Source organism: Lissotriton helveticus, chromosome 10 (genome assembly GCF_964261635.1).
Source record: "Lissotriton helveticus chromosome 10, aLisHel1.1, whole genome shotgun sequence".
NCBI lineage: Eukaryota > Metazoa > Chordata > Amphibia > Caudata > Salamandridae > Lissotriton > Lissotriton helveticus.
In genome coordinates this window covers 17011054-17033552 of record NC_136071.1, presented here as the reverse complement: position 1 = coordinate 17033552, position 22499 = coordinate 17011054, and the positions used below count along the sequence as shown (strand labels likewise).

The 22499-nt window shown below is 50.5% G+C and overlaps 1 protein-coding gene across 1 annotated transcript in view; it reads left to right on the top strand.

Annotated features, from left to right (window-relative positions):
- PNCK (pregnancy up-regulated nonubiquitous CaM kinase) overlaps positions 1-22499 on the top strand; it is a 121922-nt gene that overhangs the window by 54881 nt on the left and 44542 nt on the right. Inside the window, exons 2-4 of the mRNA XM_078664573.1 lie at positions 6375-6506; positions 9897-9971; positions 14247-14385. Coding sequence (XP_078520699.1) covers positions 6375-6506; positions 9897-9971; positions 14247-14385 — 346 coding nt within the window. The remainder of the gene's footprint in view (positions 1-6374; positions 6507-9896; positions 9972-14246; positions 14386-22499) is intronic.

The following is a 22499-nucleotide window of genomic DNA, read 5'->3' as shown; positions in this document are numbered from 1 at the left end:
TGGGGCAGCTGTGCGCTTTACAAGTATACTACATTTACATTTACATTCACTGCAGCTGTCTGGAGGCCTCATCAGCTGCACTGCATCTGTCTGGAGGCCTCATCAGGTGCACTGCAGCCGTTGGGAGGCCTCATCAGGTGCCCTGCAGCTGTCTGGAGACCTCATCAGCTGCAGTGCAGCCGTCTGGAGGCCTCATCAGGTGCACTGCATCTGTCTGGAGGCCTCATCATGTGCACTGCATCTGTCTGGAGGCCTCATCAGGTGCACTGCAGCCGTCAGGAGGCCTCATCAGGTGCACTGCAGCCGTCGGGAGGCCTCATCAGGTGCACTGCATCTGTCTGGAGGCCTCATCAGGTGCACTGCATCTGTCTGGAGGCCTCACCAGGTGAACTGCATCTGTCTGGAGACCTCATCAGGTGCACTGCAGCTGTCTGGAGGCCTCATCAGCTGCACTGCAGTTAACTCAAGGCCTCATCAGGTGCACTGCATCTGTCTGGAGGCCTCATCAGGTGCACCGCATCTGTCTGGAGGCCTCATCAGGTGCAATGCAGCTGTCTGGAGGCCTCATCAGCTGCACTACAGTTAACTCAAGGCCTCATCAGGTGCACTGCATCTGTCTGGAGGCCTCATCAGGTGCACTGCAGCCGTCTGGAGGCCTCATCAGGTGCACTGCAGCTGTATGGAGGCCTCATCAGCTGCACTGCAGTTAACTCAAGGCCTCATCAGGTGCACTGCATCTGTCTGGAGGCCTCATCAGGTGCACTGCATCTGTCTGGAGGCCTCATCAGGTGCACTGCATCTGTCTGGAGGCCTCATCAGGTGCACTGCAGCCGTCTGGAGGCCTCATCAGGTGCACTGCATCTGTCTGGAGGCCTCATCAGGTGCACTGCATCTGTCTGGAGGCCTCATCAGGAGCTCTGCAGCCGTCTGGAGGCCTCATCAGGTGCACTGCATCTGTCTGGAGGCCTCATCAGGTGCACTGCAGCTGTCTGGAGGCCTAATCAGCTGCACTGCAGTTAACTCAAGGCCTCATCAGGTGCACTGCATCTGTCTGGAGGCCTCATCAGGTGCACTGCATCTGTCTGGAGGCCTCATCAGGTGCACTGTGTAGGAACTGGGGTCACCAGTTCCCCGGGGGTAGCCTGGCACGAGCAGGTAGGCACCCGAAAGCTTAGGTGTTAAGTGACTACACAGCAAACACCCACTGAGACAATAAAAGGCACGCAATGACTGACGCCACTCCAGTGTGTTTGATTAAAAATCAAATAACTTTTATATAAGATTAAGGTTCAGGAGTGGAAAATCACAGTATCAATTACTCATCAAAGCATTTCATAGGAGGGGAGAAAAGGGAGCAGTTCAATATCCAATTTAACATGTTGCAATAACATTTCATGAAAGAATTAGCATGTCATTAGTTAACAATGAACATTTCGTGAAAGCATTAGTTTGGACAACCAGCTCATCAGGCAAGGATGAGAATGTCAGGTAAGTAACCTGTTCAGTAGGCAAAACAATTAACTTCTCACCAAGCAAGGGTGAACACTTCAGTAAACTCCTTGGCAGGAACAACCTGGACATTAGATAGGAATGAAAACTTTTCATCGGGTGAGAATAAGAACATTTTGTTAGGGTGAAAACCACACATTACCTGCTGCATGAATAAGCAGAGCATTAAATGAGAATAAAACATTTCATTAAAGGTAAACCATTTCATTAGCCACAACATTTGGTTGGAATAACTATTTTCCTGTACCAGGAGTAAAACATTTCATGCAGAATAAACATGTCATCAGGCCACACTAATCATGGCATTAGGCAGGGATAAACATTTCTTTAGGCATTGGCAAAACCTTTCCTTAATCGGGAATAACTATTTCCTTTAGCCTGGGTAGCATTAACTCCGATAAAAATAAACAGTTCCCTAAGTAGGAATCACCATTTCATTCCCCAGGTTAAACCCTGCATAAGGCTAAGAGTAAAACATTTCCTTAGGCCAGGATAACACATTTCATTGACCGTAGGTAGATATAACCATTTTCATTATGCCAGAATGAACAATGCATCAGGCCCAGTGAGCTCACGCCCCTCTGGGCCGACCTAGGGCAAGTGGTAGCAACAGCTCCCCAACATGGGGCGTTCTTTACTCACTCAGGCCTCCAAGGTGTGCTACAGGGGTCTAGCCCAGTCCAAAGTACTTGTATGGGCCAACAGGGCTCAACCTCAACTTTCCCCGGGGGAGGGGCGCGCTCGGGGCCTCCTGCCCACTTCCCCGGGGGTTACTTGCCTCTTCGGCGAGCCCTTGCCGAGGTTTCCAATGAGGGAAGGGCCCAGGCTTCTTTCGGGGCCCCCGGGGGTGGTGTTGGAAGGGAGGGGCTCTCGCTCTCCTCAGAGAGCCCCCCGGCTCTCTGAGGAGCTGGCAGGCTGTTCCCGGGCCTTCCCTGGCTTTCCGGCCTGGGAACCACTAGGGAGAAGGCTGGTGGAGGGGCCCGCCCTCAGCGGCGAATCATGGAGCGGCTCCTGGGGGCGGGACAACAGCAGCCAATGGCTGCACGGCGACAGGTGGGGGGAGCGGTCAATGACGCGGCCGGGCACCCCCGTCACGTGAGGCTGGGAGGCGGCTTCACCGGGCCTAGCGCGGCCCTTACTGAAGTAGCGGCGGCCCCCTCCTGGTACCGGGGGCCGCCGAGGGGGGCACCGAGAACAGCGCTGGCCTGCGGGAAATCGCGGCGGCCTCCCCAAGGCTCCGGGGGCCGCTGCGAGGACGGCACACAATCGGGCCAGGCGCGGCACACAATCGGGCCAGGCGCGGCCCACCACGACACGGCGGCGGCACTCTCCTGGCACCGAGGACCGCCCGGGGGCAATTACCGCGCTTCACACGACACCACAGGTTAGCGCTTGAGAGGAAAATGCGGCGCTTGCTGGGATAGCGCTTCACGGAGCTCCACCGTCTCGGGCGCCACAGCGCTTCAGGCGTGGGGGGGGCAAAACTGTACAGGCCACAGTAGCTCGTGGCACCAGCACTTGGGGCAGTTATAGCGCTTGTAAGGCAGCTTCTTTAATAGCGCTTCCGGTCCTCCACGCCAGGGCACAAAGCAGAGAAGCACTCGGAGATTTTAGCGCTTGGTCAGTTTCAGCAATAGCGCTTCACAGGTAGCTTATTTAAGTTGGAGGCAGATCTCATCAGGTGCACTGCAGCTGTCTGGAGGCCTCATCAGCTGCACTGCAGTTAACTCGAGGCCTCATCAGGTGCACTGCATCTGTCTGGAGGCCTCATCATGTGCACTGCATCTGTCTGGAGGCCTCATCAGGTGCACTGCAGCCATCTGGAGGCCTCATCAGGTGCACTGCAGCTAACTGGAGGCCTCATCAGGTGCACTGCAGCCATCTGGAGGCCTCATCAGGTGCACTACATCTGTCTGGAGGCCTCATCAGGTGCACTGCAGCCGTCTGGAGGCCTCATCAGGTGCACTGCATCTGTCTGGAGGCCTCATCAGGTGCACTGCATCTATCTGGAGGCCTCATCAGGTGCACTGCATCTGTCTGGAGGCCTCATCAGGTGCACTGCAGCCATCTGGAGGCCTCATCAGGTGCACTGCAGCCGTCTGGAGGCCTCATCAGGTGCACTGCAGCTAACTGTAGGCCTCAGCTGCTGCACTGCAGCTAACTGGAGGCCTCATCAGGTGCACTGCAGCTAACTGGAGGCCTCAGCAGCTGCACTGCAGCTAACTGGAGGCCTCAGCAGCTGCACTGCAGCTAACTGGAGGCCTCATCAGGTGCACTGCAGCTATCTGGAGGCCTCATCAGGTGCACTGCAGCTAACTGGAGGCCTCATCAGGTGCACTGCAGCTAACTGGAGGCCTCAGCAGCTGCACTGCAGCTAACTGGAGGCCTCATCAGGTGCACTGCAGCTAACTGGAGGCCTCAGCAGCTGCACTGCAGCTAACTGTAGGCCTCAGCAGCTGCACTGCAGCTAACTGGAGGCCTCATCAGGTGCACTGCAGCTAACTGGAGGCCTCATCAGGTGCACTGCAGCTAACTGGAGGCCTCAGCAGCTGCACCGCAGCTAACTGGAGGCCTCATCAGGTGCACTGCAGCTAACTGGAGGCCTCATCAGGTGCACTGCATCTGTCTGGAGGCCTCATCAGGTGCACTGCAGCCGTCGGGAGGCCTCATCAGGTGCACTACATCTGTCTGGAGGCCTCATCAGGTGCACTGCAGCTATCTGGAGGCCTCATCAGGTGCACTACAGCTAAGTGGAGGCCTCGTCAGGTGCACTGCAGCTAACTGGAGGCCTTAGCAGCTGCACTGCAGCTAACTGGAGGCCTCATCAGGTGCACTGCAGCTAACTGGAGGCCTCAGCAGCTGCACTGCAGCTAACTGGAGGCCTCAGCAGCTGCACTGCAGCTAACTGGAGGCCTCATCAGGTGCACTGCAGCTAACTGGAGGCCTAAAAGTGCTACATTTTGTCTCATATGTACATGGAAAGTTTTGGGATGATCCATCAAGCGGGGCCCAAGAAAAAAGCATTTTCCCTAGTCTGTTTTGAACAGTGCTATCGCAAAAACTGCTGCACAAAATTACGCCAAATGGGGCAAGGAGTGCGATATTGGTCCAGAAAGCTTACTTTTTGTGTTTTGGTGTAAATCTGTTTAGGAGTTTTAGAGCTATTAGGGTCTAAAAATATTTATACATCTGGACTATTTGGGTTCAGGGACTCTCACGATAGTCCCTCGAACCCCCTATAAAAAATAGAGCCTTCTGATTGGTCCAGAGGACTTTTTTACCCATGGGCCATCTTGCTTCCACACGAGTCAGGCTCCTGTGGGGTCGAGCACTCTGATTATCTGCTAGCAACATGAAGAAAAATGTTGCTGGCAGCCATTACCGGAATCTGGAACCGTGGGGCATATTACCAAGCAATAGCGATAATTATCGCTATTGCTTGGTTAGAGACAAAAATGTATCGCCGACATGCGGCGATTTTTATCGCAGATAAACCTTGGTATTACCAAGGTTTATCGCAAATGCGATAAAAATCGGCCGCAATGCATGAATATCGCTGAAAAGTCAGCGATATTCATGTATTACCGAGCTAATGCTCTTAGCCATGTTATCCACCTCCCATTGGATAACATGGCTTAGAACTGCTCAGGGCAGGTGTTAGCTTTTGGAGATATTCGCGCTTAGCGTGAATATCTCCAAAAGTTGGTAATAGGAGATAGCAATGTTAGCGACTGTTTCCAGTCGCTAACATCTTGGCACGCCCACTTTGCATGTCATTAGTGATAAATATCACTGACATGCAAAGTGGGGCCCAAGATGGTCGCTATTTCCTACTAGCTGTCGCTAACTGGTGTTAGCGACAGCTAGGTAATAGGGAGATAATTTTATCTCCGCTTTCTTGGCTTTTAAAGCCAAAAAAGCGGAAATAAACCCCCTTGATAATATGCCCCTTAGTCCCTTGTCCTGCAACAAAAAAAAGGGGGGCGGGGTAAGGATAGCCTACCCCATAGCAATTGTTGGGGACCGCCCTGGGGCACCAGATGTGAGTGAGTTTACCATGATGCCACAGGACTTCCTTGAATCACAGCAACAAAAAAATAATAATGGCGGTCTGCCATTTTGTTAAAATTATTTGGGGAAGGTTGTATCAATGGGTCCCCCCTCCCAATCCTTACAAGACCACGAGCCCCGCATCCACCGAGGCTGGCTCTTTAGCCGTGTCCCGGGAAGTCCATCCCCGGGACACAGTACATTGAAGATGCCCCAGCCGTGTGGGAGCACACTTCTGTTTCCCTGCCGCACTCCTGTAAGGAACTGCAATTACTTCTGACCACAGGGAGCAAGCAGAAACGGCTGCCCCCATTGGACAGGAGCAATACTGGCTCCTGTGACATCCAATCTGTGGACACTGGGCGTGGCTCTGTCCTCCTGACCATCTGTAGCTGTCGGGGGCACGAACTGGGGCTAACATCGATGATGGGCTGGTGGTAAAATGAAATTAAATCCAGTATTTGTAAAGTACACAATTACCCGAGGGTGTCAAGGCGCTGGGGGCCGTCGGGAAGATTAAGCGAGCTATTGCCCAGAGTCCCATGGTGCTGGATTAACCTGCCGCCGGCACTGGGGATCGAACCGTGAACCCTGTGGTCCGGAGTCAGGTGCCCTGGCCGCTGCGCCACACCTCTTCCATGGTGGAGGTAACAACATCCCCATGGGGTCACTGCTGGTCTGGCCTCTCCCTGCCAGCCACTCATTCAATATGGCAGCTGCCAATGTGAGCTGTGCCGGGTTGGGTGGCCTCAGACTGATAGAGAGGGAACCTCAGTGCCACAATAACAGAGGGCATCTTTCTTCTTTCTTCCCAGGGGGGCATTCTCAGAGGTGCTGCTGGCACAGGAACGCAACTCCAAGAGGTTGGTGGCGCTGAAGTGCATCCCCAAGAAGGCGCTTCGAGGCAAGGAGGCGGTGGTGGAGAATGAGATCGCAGTGCTGAAGAAGTAAGTGGGGCTGTTGGGTCAGGGTGGCATGGCACAGCACAGGGCAGAGTGGCACAGCTTAGGGTGGCATGGCAGGCTGTGTGGGACCACAAGAGAGTGGAGGGTGGTGGAGCAGGATGTGGGGCAGCACAGCAGGGTGTGAGATGGCACTGCAGGCGGTGGTGGCACACCAGTGTTAGATGCCAGGATGTGGGATGGAGCAAAGGAGCGTGGGTGGAGCGACAGGGATGGGGAGGGCACAAAAGGGTGTGGATGGAACAGCCGAGGTTGGGTGGCATAACAGAGCGCGGGGTGCCACGTCAGAGGAGATCTCGAAACACCCACCAGAAGGGGCTTTAACCACCCAGCAGGGAACTCTAAACAACCATCAGAGAGTGATTCAACAATGATAGGGGAGGGAGCTCTAACCACCCACCAGAGGGAGTGCACACCACCCACCGGGAGCTCTAACCACCCACAAGAGGGAGTCACATCACCCACTGGGGAGGCCTAACCACCCACTAGAGGAGCTCTAACCACCCACTAGAGGGAGCTCTAACCACCCACCAGAGGGAGTAACATCACCCTGCGGGAGCTCTTACCACCCACCAGAGGGAGTAACATCACCCTGCGGGAGCTCTTACCACCCACCAGAGGGAGCTCTAACCACCCACCAGAGGGAGCTCTTACCACCCACCAGAGGGAGCTCTTACCACCCACCAGAGGGAGCTCTTACCACCCACCAGAGGGAGCTCTTACCACCCACCAGAGGGAGCTCTTACCACCCACCAGAGGGAGTAACATCACCCTGTGGGAGCTCTAACCACCCACTAGAGGACATTTACACCACCCACCGGGGTGTTCTAACCACTCACCAGAGGGAGTTCGCACCATCAATCGGAAGCTCTAACCACCCACCAGAGGGAGTTCACACCACCCATCGGGAGCTCTAACCACTCATCAGAGGGAGTGCAAACTGCCCATCAGGAGCTGTAACCACCCACCAAAGGGAGTTCACACCACCCATCGGGACCTCTAACTGCCCATCAGAGGAAGTGCACACCACCCACCAGGACCTCTAACTGCCCATCAGAGGGAGTGCACACCACCCACCAGGTGCTCTAACCACCCACCAGAGGGTGATCACACCACCCATCGGGAGCTCTAACCACTCATCAGAGGGAGTGCAAACAGCCCATCACGAGCTGTACCACCACCAAAGGGAGTTCACACCACCCACCGGGGATCTGTAACTGCCCAAAAGAGTGAGTTCACACCACCCACCAGGGAGCTGTAACTCCCCCGCCCTCCCATCAGAGGGAATTTACACCACCCACTGGGGTGCTTTACTCACCCACCAGAGGGACCCAAACCACCCACCTGGACCTCTAACTGCCCATCAGAGGGAGTTCACACCACCCACCAGGTGTTCTAACCACCCACCAGAGGGTGATTACGCCACCCATCGGGAACTCTAACCACTCATCAGAGGGAGTGCACACCACCCACCAGGTGCTTTAACCAGTGCAAACCGCCCATCGGGAGCTTTAACCACCCACCAGTGGGGGTGCACACTCACCAGTGGGGGCTCTAACCACTCACCAGAGGAAGGTCACACCACACACCAGCTTCTCTAACCACCTACTAGAGGGTGATCACGCCACCAGAGGAAGTGCAAACCGCCCATCGGGAGCTCTAACCATACACCAGAGGGAGTCCCCGAACCGCCAGGCCAGGTCCTTCCTGGACTGGAAACAAGCATCCTAGGGGGGTGACAAATGCAAAAAAACAACAGTTGATGGACAGAATGCAGAACAATATCATACATTCACCCCAGTACAAAGATCTGGGCCTAAATCCATCGTTGTTTTGCTCCCCATGCCATTCCAGTTTGGACCCAGCCATATGCAAATCAGTCTTGACCCTGCACCCAATGGGAACAGTCCAGACCAAACTGCCAGGCCAGGTCCTCCCTGGACCTTAATCAAGCTTCCTAGGACTGGTGTCGGGCTTTCAGCCCTCATCAGCCAGGATAGCTTGATTCCTTCCCAGACCCGGCCCACTTAAAGCCCTGCCACGCACTCCAATTAAAGGTGACCCCCACACACTCTATGCAGCACCCTCTGCCCCCCCCCCCCCCCAGTGCACGTGCCCGCAGGCCGTGGCCATCTCTGCTTCCCCGGCACCTCCCTAACAAGGAAGCAGCAGCGCCCCCTCCAGCCCCAACGACCCCCCCACCCCCACCCCGGCCCCCAGCAATGGCCTCCTTTCCGAAGCCCACAGCCATCTGTATTGTGAACGCCCCCCCCCTCCACTGTGGCCTTCTTTCCACAGCCATCTGCAGCGGGAAGGTGGTGATTTAAGGGGGGGGGCGCTCTCCGTGCGTCATCAGCGCCAGGGACGCACGTGTGGCTCTGACGCGGAGCAGGCCCTGCGCTCCAGGAGGTGGGCACGTGGCACCGCACCTGGCATAGCCCCCGAGGTGGGGGGCAGGGAGATGGCACAGCAGAGATGGGGAGCGGGGCGACCCCTCGGCCTGCCACAGGAGGCTTTTCTTCTTCTGGTGGAGTTTGATTCCTTCGAAGCTGGCACAGATGCCCTTTGCCCCACACTGGCATTGCAATGTGCCGAGGTGGGGGCAGACTGTCTCCATGCCTATGGAAGTGCCTTCCCAGTGTGTTCTTGTGATTGGAGTCTTTGCCATTTATTGCAGTATTACCCTTCTACCTGTGTTTGGTACCCTTTTGTAACATGCACACGTCACTTTTCTCTTGTAACACACTGTTTGCTACCTCTCACATTTTGTTTGCTTTCGATACTTGCACAAGTGCCACCAGTGCCTACGTAACGTTTGTTCTTGTGCTGGAGTGTCTGCCATTTATTGCAGTATATTACCTCTACTTGTACTTTGTTTTCTCTTGTAACCTGCACACTTGTCACTCTCTCCTCCTGTAATGCACTGTTTGCCACCTCGTGTATTTTGTTTGCTCACAATTGTCACTTTTACCTCATGTAACTTGTCGTCTGCTTTTGTAATTTGTTCATTTGTAATTTTCTGTTCCTATTGTGAAGCGATCTGACGCCTTCGGGTAAAGTCCGCGCTATATAAAAACGCATAAATAAATAAATAAAAATACTCGCATGGGTGGACCCTGAGTAGAGGTGGGTAGCTCCCCGAGGCCTGATTTACTGCGCTTTCCTACCCCTGATATGAAAGCCGGACATGTGGTACCAAAATGTAAAGCACAAAAGAGAGGGGGGCTCAGCCACTCCCACCTGAGGGGGGCAGCGCAGGAGCTCGGAAGTGGGGGTCAGAGGTCAGGGTTGAGACAGGTGTACTGTGCTCCCGCGCCGCTCACCTTCAGTTTTCTTCACTTTCACCCTTGTGTTTCTTATTCCCTCACTTTTCAGAATAAAACACAAAAACATCGTGGCCTTGGAAGACATCCACGAGAGCCCCACCCACCTCTACCTGTCCATGGAGCTGTAAGTATGACGTCTCTGAAGCTTCCGGGTGACCCTGTGACCTGTGCGACGCCATCAGCCAATCCGGGCCTTCCAACTGAGGGCGTGTCCGATTCTGGCCCCCTGGTTCCTTTCAAAGCTCTAAATCTGGGCTCAGAAACCCCAGCGTGCAAAGACCCATTGGCAACCACCAGGGGGGGTGAAGGCGTCACACTCCACATGGGGCCCCTCGGCAGCCGTGCACGTCTTCACTTGTGCACTCTCACGTGCATGCGCGTGAGCACGGAGCTGGGGTGCCTCGCACGCTCACTTGTGTATCAATCAATCAATTAATGAATCAATCAGGGATTTGTGAAGCGCGCTACTCACCCGTGAGGGTTTCAAGGCGCTGGGGGGGGGGGAGAGGGGGATATCGGGCCCCTCTGACTCATCTGTAGAGCCCGGTCTTGAATCTCTTCCTGAAAGCTTGCAGTGTGGGGGTTCGTCTGATGCTGAGGGGTTGTTCGTCCCGGTCTAGGCCGCGATGTAGGAGAAGGCTTGTCCTCCCGTTCTGGCTCTCTGGATGCGTGGGATTTCGGTCAGGGCGGGGTCGGCGGAGCGGTGGTTTCTCTTGGGGGCGTGGAAGGAGATTCTTTCGTTGAGGTATTGGGGTCCGGTGTTGTGGAGGGCTTTATAGCTGCGTGTGAGCAGCTTAGAGGTCACTCTTTTTTCGACGGGAGCCAGTGGAAGTCTCGTAGGTGCTGGGTGATGTGGTCTTGTCATGTGATGCCAAGGACGAGTCTGGCTGCGGCATTCTGGACGATCTGAAGTTTGTGGAGTAGCGATTTGTTTTCCAGGATAGAGGGCGTTCCTATAGACCAGTCTGCTTGTTATGAGTGCATAGGTGACTGGCTTTGAGGAGATCGACTTGAAGGGCTTGCGGAGTATGCGGAGGGTGTTGAAGCACGTGGAAGATATAGCGTTGGTCTGTCGGTTCATGATGAGGGAGGGGTCGAGTATGATGCTGAGGTTGAGGGCATGGTCCGTGGGTGTGGAAGGGTTGCTGAAGGTGTTTGGCCACTAGGTGTCGTCCCGCGCGGAGGGGGTGGTTCCCAGGACAGGACTTCTGTCTTCTCCGAGTTGAGCTTCGAGTAGCTGCTGCTCATCGAGGATGCAACGTCCTTCATTCCTTCCTGGAAGCTATGTTGGTTGACGTTGGGTTCCTTGGTGAGGGAGAGGATGAGCTGGGTGTTCTTGATGTAGGATACTATGTTGAGTCTGTATTTCTTGACGATGGCTGCAAGAGGGGCCATGTAGATGTTGATGAGCGTGGGGCTGAGTGAGGAACCTTGGGGTACTCCGCATGTGATCTCTGTGGGTTTGGAGAGGAAGGTTGGGAGTCTTATTCTTTCAGTTATTCTGTCGGCGAGGAAGGAGCGGATCCAGTCTAGGGCTATTCCCTGTATGCCGGTGTCGTGGAGTCTGGCGGCTAGTGTGCAGTGGGAGACAGTGCTGAAGGCTGCTGAGAGGTCTATTAGGATGAGTGCAGCCATGTGGCCTTAGTCGAGGAGAGTGTGGATGTCGTCCGTGGCGGCTAGTAGGACAGTCTCTGTGTTGTTGTTGCTGTGGAATCCGGATTGGGAGGTGTCGAGGATCGAGTTAAATTCTATGAAGTTCGTGAGCTGTTTGTTGATGATCTTCTCTGTGACTGTGGGAGCGAAGGGGAGGAGGGAGATGGGTCTGTAGTTCCTGAGGTCTGTCGGGTCTGCGGAGGGCTTCTAGAGGAGGCGTTTTACTTCTGCGCGTTTCTAGTCGTCCGGGAAGGTGCCTGTTTCGAGGGAGCAGTGGATTGTACATCCTAGTTCAGGTGCTATGGCAGAGGCGGCTCTGTAGAGAATGTGTTGCTGGCAGGGTTGGTGGGGGCTCCTGAGTGAATGCTCCTCATGGTCTTTGTGGTGTCTTCTATGGTGACCGGGGTCCAGGTGGCGATGGTCAGCTGGTTGGCGTTGCTGGTGGCTGGTGTGGCGTCTGTGTCTTGATTCTGTTAGTTGAAGTTGTCGTAAAGAGTCTTGATCTTTTGGGGGAAGAAGGAGCTGAGTTTGTTGCAGAGATCCTGGGAGGGAGGGACGTCCGAGGTTTCACTGCAGTGTTTGGTGAATTCTTATATGATGCTGAAGAGTTCCTTGGAGTTGCGGGAGTTGGAGAGGATTTTGTCCTGGATGAATTTCCTCTTCGTGGACCTGACGAGGTGGAGGTGTTCTGTCATAGCAGTCATGTAGGCGGTGCCTGCTTCGGTGGTTTAGCTGTTCCTTCATGCTTTCTCGAGTCGTTGGCACACGTGCTTGGATTCTCGGAGGTCAGTGGTGAACCAGGAGGCCTTCGAGGTGTGTTGTCTGTCGGAGTTCTGGAGGGGGCGAGCGTGTTTGTGCAGTCGGTGAGCCATCTGTGGGGTTCGTTGGCTGCAGATTTGGCACTGGTCATGGTGGGAGGAGGAGTGCGGCTGAGGGCGGAGTTGAGGTGTTCGTCGGTGGTCTTGCTCCAGTTTCTGCCTGAGGTCGTGGTGTAGGCTTGTGTGCGGTGGGTTTTGAGAGGGAGACATGGACTCAGAGGTGGTCCGTCCAGAGGGGTTGCGTGGTGTGGCTGAAGCAGATGTGGTATACTCCTGCAAAGATGGGGTGGATGGGGGCGGTGACGAGCTGCTGCAGTCCAATGTTGGCAAGGTTGCTTAGGAGGGTGGTGGAGTTGGGGTCGCTGAGGTGATAATTCAGGTCTACGAGCAGTGCGTAGTCTGTGGAGGAGAGGGAGTGGGGTGCAATGAGGTCTGCGATGGTGGTGGCGAAAGGTGCGCGGGGTCCGGAAGGTCTGTAGGAGAGAGTTCCATGTAGAGTCGTTCTGGGGTTGGTCAGGATCTGGAAGTGGAGGTGTTCCATGGGGCCAGGCTTCGTTCGAGCTGGGCGTTGGGAGTCGGAGGGAGTTTTTGTGTGCGATGGCGAGTCCGCCTCCAGGTTGGTTGGGTTGGTCTTTCCTCTGGATCTTTTAACCATTGGGGATGGCGATTATGTTGTCGGGAGCGCAGCTGGCATTGTTCCAGGTTTCTGTGTGGAAAGCAACGTCATGCAACAGGGTGTTGAGTAGGTCCCAGATTTCCACTGCATGTCTGTGTAGGGAGCGAACGTTGAGGAGGATGCAGCATCCTGTATGAACACAAGGGCGTGACAGAGCCAACTGGGTATGTTGTAATAGTGTCTATGGTCGTGGGTGTGTAACACACTCTCCTGGGTGTGCTGCATTCACTGTAATGCTCTCACATGTGCAAGACTACACAAAAAACGGTCACAGACGCCCACGCATGTCTGTAGAAGAGCAGCAGTCTCACATCTGTCAAGTGTGTATCGCTGTAGAAGGGTCACACACACCTGTACATGGATATATGAGTGTAACATCTGCTCTTAATATGGAAGTATAATACACCCATCTGTGCATGATTGTAGATGTGAAACACACCTTTATGTGTAGTCATATAGCAGTGTAACACCCACATTTGTGCATTGCTATAGAAGAGTAACACGTCCACCTGTGAACAGCAGTAGAAGTGTAACACACAACATTGGGGAAACCTGTAGAGGTGTAACACGCCCACTGCTGCATGTTCTTAGAAGTGTACCACGCTTGCATGTGGAAACATGTAGAGGTGTAATACGCCCACCACTGCATGGCTCTAGAAGTGTAGCACATTTACATGTGGAAACCTGTAGACGTGTGACATGCCCACCCGAAACAAGCCCAGCGCTGCATGGTTCTAGAAGTTTAACACACTTACATATGGAAACCAGTAGAGGTGTAACACACCAACCACTGCATGGCTCTAGAAGTGTAATACACATGTGGCAACCTGTAAAGGTGTAACACACCCACCACAGCATGACTATAAAATTGTAGCACACTTACATGTCCAAACCTGTAGAGTTGTAACACACCCACCACTGCATGACTATAAAATTGTAGCACACTTACATGGCCAAACCTGTAGAGGTGTGATATGCCCACCAGAAACACGCTCACCGCTGCATGGCATTAGAAGTGCAACACACTTACATGTGGAAACCTTTAGAGGTGTAACGCACCCACTACTGCATGGCACTAGAAGTGCAACACACTTACATGTGGAAACCTGTAGAGGTGTAACATGCCCACCGCTGCATGGCTGTAGAAGTGTAGCACACTTACATGTGGATCTCTGTCTAACAGTGCTTGGGAGGTTCTGAGGTACTTGACAGGTGATGTCATTGATACCCTGATGTCCGCCTCTCTCTACAGGGTGACGGGAGGGGAGCTCTTCGACCGGATCATTGAGCGCGGCTACTATACGGAGAAGGATGCTAGCCAACTCATCCAGCAGGTGCTGGACGCAGTGCTCTACCTGCACAACATGGGTATCGTACACAGAGATCTGAAGGTTGGTGCTTTGAAAGTCAGTCACCTCAAAAACATTGTGAGTTCACTAGACACAGAACCATAAACAGAAACATATTGTTGACCTAATATTCACTGCCCCTTGTATAACCCTGGGCGTGGTTCGTGGAGTTTAATTACGCGGAACTCCGCAAAGTTACAAAAAAACTCTGCAAAGTTCTGTGAGTGGCAGAGTGCAGTGCGAACTGCAGTTTGTGCTGGTATTTCTGCTGCTCGGGTAGAAATTCTACCCAAGCGGCAGCTCGGGTTCGCAATTGCAAACTTACAATTCGCGATCACGAGCGGGGAAAAAACACTGCTGCATATCGCGAAGCGGAGTTTTCTGCACTCCGCGAGCAGAATGTGAAGTGCAGAAAACTTCGCGAACGGAGCAAAGTTCACCACCCAGCCCTACCCTTGTGGGCCTTCTGTAACTGCCCCTTGCTAAAGGCCAGTGCAACCGTTGCACCCTGCACCAGTCAGCCCTATGGGTCAGGTTTGCATCTGCCGCTACAGGCCAGTCAGTACCGGTCCCCTATGGGCCACTTTGTCCTTACCCCTAGAGTCCAGTTTCCTCGTTCTCCTAGGGGACAGCCGCCTCAGCCCTCTTAAGGTTAGTCTGCCTTACCTCGGTGTAGGACAGCCCACCTCTGACCCAAAGTGACAGACCAGATCATTGACAACAATGGTACCTCCTTTACCTGTTACATCCAGTGACCAGCTGCGGCAGGAGGTTGACCAGCAGTGGTAAGAGACAACTTTTCAACCAGAGCAGCTGAGTCTACAGAACTATTATCTGATCTTCAGTAGAGCAGGTTCCAGAACATTTACCAGTCTGGGGTCCAAGGATGGGCATAGGGTGAACCCTACACTGCTGGCACTCTCTTCAGTCATTAACCTTTTCTCCGCAGCGCAAATTCGGCCTCGTCGCGTGCGGGGCTAAGGGGTGGGCGTGGCACTCCCTTACTCATGACGGCTCCACGCCATCACGAGTCACAGGCGGCATTTTCTCATGACCCCGCCTACTCACTAATTCGCCCGCACAGGTGGGGAATTAGTGCCGCGTAGGTGGAGTGTGGGCGGAGCGGCAGTTGTATGACGGCTCCACGCCGTCATGAGCACACGCCGCCCGTGGCTCATGACGGCGTGGAGCCGTCATGAGCATGGAAAGGGTTAAAAAGTACACATCATAAGAATGAGCAGCCTGTGAAGCAGAGGGGGGGGTCCCACTAGAGTGCGTGTCACATGTAAGGGAGTGAGGATGTCAGGGGTCTTCTTTTACAGTGTCCTGTTGACAAAATTAGATAGCAATTTACAAAAGCCTAAACCTATAGAATTCTGATCCAGAAACTCAAAAAAGTGTCACAAAAAATCATCCATGGAATGGATAAAATAATTTTTTTCAGTTTAATAAAGATTTATTTTGTTTAAGAAGAGTACAGCATAATATAACAGTATACAAAAAAATCAGAACCAATGTGAAAAGACAAGGAAAGGGAGATGAAGAAGAGAAGTGGTTCAGATAATGTGAGAAAAGGAAGAAAGGAACAGAAGAGAGTAGGAGGAGAAAAGGAAAAGAAAGAGAGAGGGAGAAAAGAAGGAAAAGTTAGGAAGAGGAGGGGGATGATAAGTAGTTAGAAAAAGGAAGCCAGGTAAGATCAGATTTAATTTTTAAGGTGACAGAAGAAGAAGAAGCAATTGCAATTCTATGCTCATCACATATGAAATTCCACCATGTATGTACAGACAGTTTAGTATTATCCTTCCAACAGGACAAAATGACTTTAAAGGCAATTGCAATGAAAAGATCAAATAGTTTAGCATTATATGAATGTAAGTTTAAAATATCAGATTGAGAGCCTAAAAAAACATGTAGCAGTGAAAAGGGAACAGGGAGATGAAAAATACGCATGCAAAAATCCCAAACTGAGTTCCAAAAAGCAAGAACAGAGGGGCAATCAAACAGTAGGTGTTTGAGCGTGCCTGGGAGAGAGGCGCAGGACCAACAGAGGGGGGAGGACGTGGAAGAGAATTTTGCAATGCTAACAGGGGTGATAAGAGCTCTATGATATATAAAAAAAAGGGACTGAGTAATGCGAGCTGAAATCGATGTCTTAAACAATTTGCACCATAGGTGATCCCAAACATCAACAGAAAATGAGATAGAAAGATCAGTTTCCAAAGCAGTTTCAGCACGAGTTTTAGGTCTAAGCACAATATTATCTAACAAAAGTTTATAAATTAGAGCAGCTTTGGGGATTTGTTGGGGAAACAAAGGGGTATATTATCAAGAGGTTTATCTCCGCTTTTTTGGCTTTAAAAGCCAAGAAAGCGGAGATAAAATTATCTCCCTATTACCAAGCTGTCGCTAACACCAGTTAGTGACAGCTAATAGGAGATAGCGACCATCTTGGGCCCCGCTTTGCATGTCAGTGATATTTATCACTAATGACATGCAAAGTGGGCGTGCCAAGATGTTAGCGACTGGAAACAGTCGCTAACATCGCTATCTCCTATTACCAACTTTTGGAGATATTCGCGCTAAGCGCGAATATCTCCAAAAGCTAACACCTGCCCTGAGCAGTTCTTCACCATGTTATCCAATGGGAGGTGGATAACATGGCTAAGAGCATTTGCTCGATAATGCATGAATATCGCTGACTTTTCAGCGATATTCATGCATTGCGGCCGTTTTTTATCGCATTTGCGATAAACCTTGCTAATAGCAAGGTTTATCTGCGATAAAAATCGCCGATGTGCGGCGATAATTTTTGTCTCTAAACAAGTTAGAGACAAAAATTTTCGCTAGTTGTTGGTAATATGCCCCAAAGGGTATAGAGGGGTGGAAGGAGCAAGGGAAGGAAGGGAATCAAAAGTAGGAAGGGTAGATAAGTGAGATAGAATGGCGGAAGTGATAATGTCATATTCTTTGCGAAAATGAACAGGTAGGTCAAACATGGTTTGCATTACAGGAAATGAAATAATGGATGAATCAGAAAAAAATTGATATACAAATACAATGTCCTTTTCTTTCCAATACTTGAAATAGAAAGATTTACCCTTATACTTAAGATATTTGTTGTACCACACACTTGATGAGAGAAAACATTGCAAGGGAGATAAACCTTTCGAGAATACAGTGTGTAGCAGAGTATGTGAGTATTTCAGTACAGGGTGGTTAGTCAGAAATGAACAATTTGACATAAAAAGAGATTGTTGGAAAGTAAAATCTTTTAACAAGGATCGTTCAATGGCGATCCATTGGGGTAGAGGGGTATCAAGGAAATTAAAGGCCAAGGAGAAAGCTTGCTTTATTAGAAAGGCAGAGTGGTATGATTTAAAATCAGGAAAGCGAACTCCACCTTCAGATTTGGGGCGTATAAGCTTATGTAAAGCAATACGGGGTCTTTTATTGTTCCACAAAAATTTGGAGCAGATAGAGTTCAGCCGAGTAAAATATAAATTGGGGATCTTCATGGGAAGCATGGAAACAGTGTACAAAATATGCGGGGAAATCATCATTTTAATGGTATCTAATCGACCCCACCAGGAGAGGAAAAGTGGGGACCAGGCTTGAAGGAGGGATTGGATTTTTTGAGTGAGAGAGGCAAAGGTCAATTTAAGGATTTCACTCAACGAAGGGGAAAACCAAATACCCAAGTATTTGATCCTGGAAGGACACCAGGCAAAATCAGTGGAAGCAAACATATATTGGTAACAAGTTGAATTTAAGGGTAAAACCTCCGTTTTGGAAAGATTAAGCTTATAGCCAGAGACAGATGAGTACAAGCGAACCTCTTCCAAAAATGGAGGGAGGGAAGAGACAGGATTGGCCATGTAAACCAGGATGTCATCCGCGTAGGCCGAAATTTTCGTCTCAATCGACGACAATTGGAACCCATTAATTAGGGGGTTTGAGCGGATTCTAATCAGGAATGGTTCAAGGCAGAGAATAAACAATAAAGGGGAAAGAGGGCAACCTTGTCTCGTTCCTCTTGATAAGGGGAAAAATTTCGAGAATTGATTATTGACAAAGACGCTGGCACGTGGAGCTGAGTACAGGAGTTTAACTAAAGAGATAAAAGAGGGGCCAAAACCAAACCATTGTAATGATTTAAACATAAAATTCCAATTAATGCCATTGAAAGCTTTCTCAGCATCCAGGGAGAGGGCGGCTAAGGGGGCCTTAAAGTGTTTACTGTGTGAAATAACATTGGCAAAAACACGGGCATTGTCAGCAGCAAGTCTACCTTTCACAAAACTGACTTGATCTGTGCAGATTAAAAGTGGGATAAGGGATTCAAGACGGGCAGCTAAAATTTTGGCAAAGATCTTGCAATCGTAATTAATTAGGGAAATGGGGCGAAAGTTTTTACATAAAGAGTGGTCTTTGTCAGGCTTGGGGATTATGACTATCAGGGCGTCCAAAAAGGAGCCAGAAGCCTTAGCGTTTGTAATAAAGGAGTTAAAAAGTTGTGAAAGGTGGGGAATAAAAATAGAATGCAAGGCGGCGTAAAATTCGATAGGGAGAGCATCTGGGCCAGGAGCTTTCGATTTTTTTAGAGAGGTAATTGCCTTGAGGATTTCCTGAGGTGTAATGTCAGATTCTAATTGTTGGAACTCGGTAGGGAGGGATGGGGGCGGAGGGAGATCTTCGAAACAATGGGAGAGGTCGTCGTCAGTAGGATGAGTGTCATCAGTATAGAGGAGTTTATAGTAGTTATGAAAGACGTCTGCAATATCCTCATCTGAAGTAACTAGTGTGTTGGATGCGTCATTGAGAATGGGTCCAATTGATTTTCGTTCAGACTTAATTTTGAGGTAATTTGCTAACATTTTGCCAGCTTTATTCTGACCCCCGTGAAATTTAGATTTAATCTTCAAAAGGGTGTTACAGGCTTCAACTGTGGCAATTTGATTGAGGTCAGATTTGGCTTTGATAAGTTGGAGGAGAGCGTCAGGATTTTTGGAAGAAAAGTAAGAGTGTTCCAGTGTCTTGATATTGGTGAGTTGGGCATTGTATTGAGAGCGATTGAGTTTCTTTTTTTTAGAAACATAGGAAATTGTGAAGCCACGTAGGGCAGCTTTGAAGGCATCCCAATTGTTCGAAATCGATGTGTCCTGAGGTAAGTTGAGGGAAAAGTATTCAGAGATGAAATCCTTAACGTCAGACATAAAAACTGAATCTGACAGGATGAAAGTGTTAAATTTCCAGCGGCTAAAACAGGAGGAGGTTTGGGTGAGATCAAAAGTGGCAGAAACAGGGGCATGGTCCGAAAGAAAAATAGAACCAATTTCGGACTGCTGAATCGCAGGGAGAAGGGACTTGCTGACTAGAATATAGTCGATTCTGGATCGGGTGTGATGAACATTCGAGTAGAAGGTATATTCCAGCGAGTCCGGATTGCATGTTTTCCAAACATCAAAAAGGGGACGGGAGGCAATGGCTGACTGAAAGGACTTGTGCGTCTTATCAGGCTGGAATTTGCTGGAAGATAGCCTGTCTGAAAAGGGGTCTAACCATTGGTTAAGGTCACCAGCTATGACAATGTCGGGGCAATCAATGGAGGAAAGGAGGATTTTGATGTCAGGCCAAAATTTGGGGTCAGGGCGGACAGGGCCATATATATTCAGGAGTACCATAGTTTTGCTTTGTATGACAACTTTAGACATAACCCAGCGACCCACATCATCAGCTTGAGAAGAGAGAATTTGAACATTCAAACCTTTGCGAAACAATATAGCAACACCACCTTTTTTATCAACAGCAGGAGAAAATACAACTTGCCCCACCCAGGCCCTCTTGAGTTTTAACGATTCAACATCTGTACAATGAGTCTCCTGGAGAAAAACAATCTGAGAATTCAACTTGGACAAATGAGATAGTACCTTTTGACGTTTAACAGGGTTGCCGAGACCACGAACATTCCAAGTGACAAAATTACACATGACGGAAGGCAGGAGAAGGGGGTGACATCCGGGTCCAGTACACTACAGGGAAACATCTACAAGGCAAGACAATGCAAACAAATATATTACAAAGGAAAATCGAGTACAAAATACAGATAAAGGCAATGAAAGTCAGGTAAACAGAGAGATACAAAGGACGGGTGAACATATCGAGCATAAAGAGAAGAAAAATGGAGCAAGGAAAAATACGATGAGCAACAAGAAGCAAGGATGAGGGGTAACCAAGAAAGAGAAGGAAACAAAGAGGAATAGGGGGAGAAAACGCAAGGCCTGTGAAATGAAGGAAAAAAGAAGAAAGATAGAAAAGAAGAGAAGAAACAAACAGATCATGACAAAGAAGCCAGATCTGAGAGAAAAGAGAATACCAAGACATTAGGAGCATGGAAACGCCGGCAAGGGCGCCAACCCCACTGAGCAAGGGAAACGCGGGAAAAACAGAAATAGGAGATAAGAATAAAAGAAAAGTCATAGGAAAGAGTTATGAAGGAGAGACCAGGACAAGGCCACAACAGTCGTCAAGACATGAGTTAATTAAATGCAATGAAGAAAGCAGAAACAATTTCAGTCATTGGTGTCCATAGTGGAAGTAGAAACACTTTGAAGATATGCTCGAAGCTTCAGAGGATCATCAAATGTACGGGAACGACCGTTGTGAGTTATTTTGCAGAGACATGGATGCAGAATTCCATATTGAATGTTTAAGTCCCTCATATGAGGGCGAAGATTCAGGAACTCCTTGCGACGTGCATTCGTAGCGTTTGATAAGTCTTGGGCAATAAAGATGGTATGACCTGACCAAATGAGGCGACGTTTCAGTCTTGCAGCTTTAAGAACAGTCATTAATTCAGTGAACTCAAGAAATAGCAGGATAATGCCCCTGGGTTTGGTCGGGTTGGATGTGAGACGGCCCAGACGATGAGCACGCTGGATGTTTAGAGGATTGGATTCTGGTCGGAGTTCCAAAAGATCATAAAGGAATTTGCGAATGAAGGACACCATGTCCGCCCCCTCAAGGGACTCCGGAATGCCATAAATACGTAGGTTTTTCCTCCTGTTACGATTTTCAAGGTCCTCTGTGTGTAATTTCAACTGCTGAATTTCCTTTTCAAGAATGGGAATTTTGGTAGACACATCCTGGATGTCACTGATGCGTTGCTCTAGGTCCAAAACCTTGCCCTCCATGACAACCCATCTGTCTTCTATCTGCTTGAGCTTCTCGTTGGTTGCAGACATAAAAGGTTGTAAACCACGAACCTCTTCTAGGATGGAATCCAACACAGGGTTCGAGGAAGAACGAATTGGAGACGGAGGGTCATTCTTGAGGCGTTTTGGTTTGGTACCAGTCACGGAGGATTTCGTGTGCCCCCCGTCTAGAGACATTGTGGCAAACAGAGGGGCACACTAGGAGGAACGCCGGGATGAAAGCCACACCACAAGAACCAAAAGACCTAGACCCTATATGCAGAGCACGGAGATGCAGTAGGAAGGAGGAGGTTACATATGAGGTGAAGAAGAGCAATGGAGAAGCAATACCTCAAATCCACAGGACAGGCGTCAAAATTGAGTAAAAGGTAGTTCAATACGCAGGCAAAAAACCATCTAGCAAAGAAACAGCAAAGTATCCACAAGATATGAGACCCAGAGGGTCAATTAATAATCCACAGAGGGTTGTAGGCAAGTGGAAGAGAGATGGCAAGCATTGCGCAGGAAGAGCACCACAAAATGGCCGCCGTTATGAAGTGATGACGCAGTCACAAGCATGGAAGGAAGTAGTGGCGCAAAAAGTCATGAAGGTAAAGCAGAGTAGCATGCTGTGGTCATCTACAACATACCTTGTAAATATGAGCCCAAACGAGGCAGCAGGAGGAGTTCTGGTTACTGAGGAGGCAGAGACGTGCAAAAAAAACGGGACGCGAGCTCGGCGGCACAAAATGGCGGCCGCTCGCGTCCCGCGACTGCCAAGGAAGACAAAACGGCAAAACGATACAAAAGCGGCAGTTACAACAACCGCCGCATCTCGTAACACACGGGGACCATGTTCCGCCGTGCGGGGATGCCTGCAGCTGGTCTCCGGAGCCGGAATAACACCAGGAAAAACTTCAAAGGTTCCCGCGTCGCCTCGGAGCTCACGGAGGCAGCGCCATCACT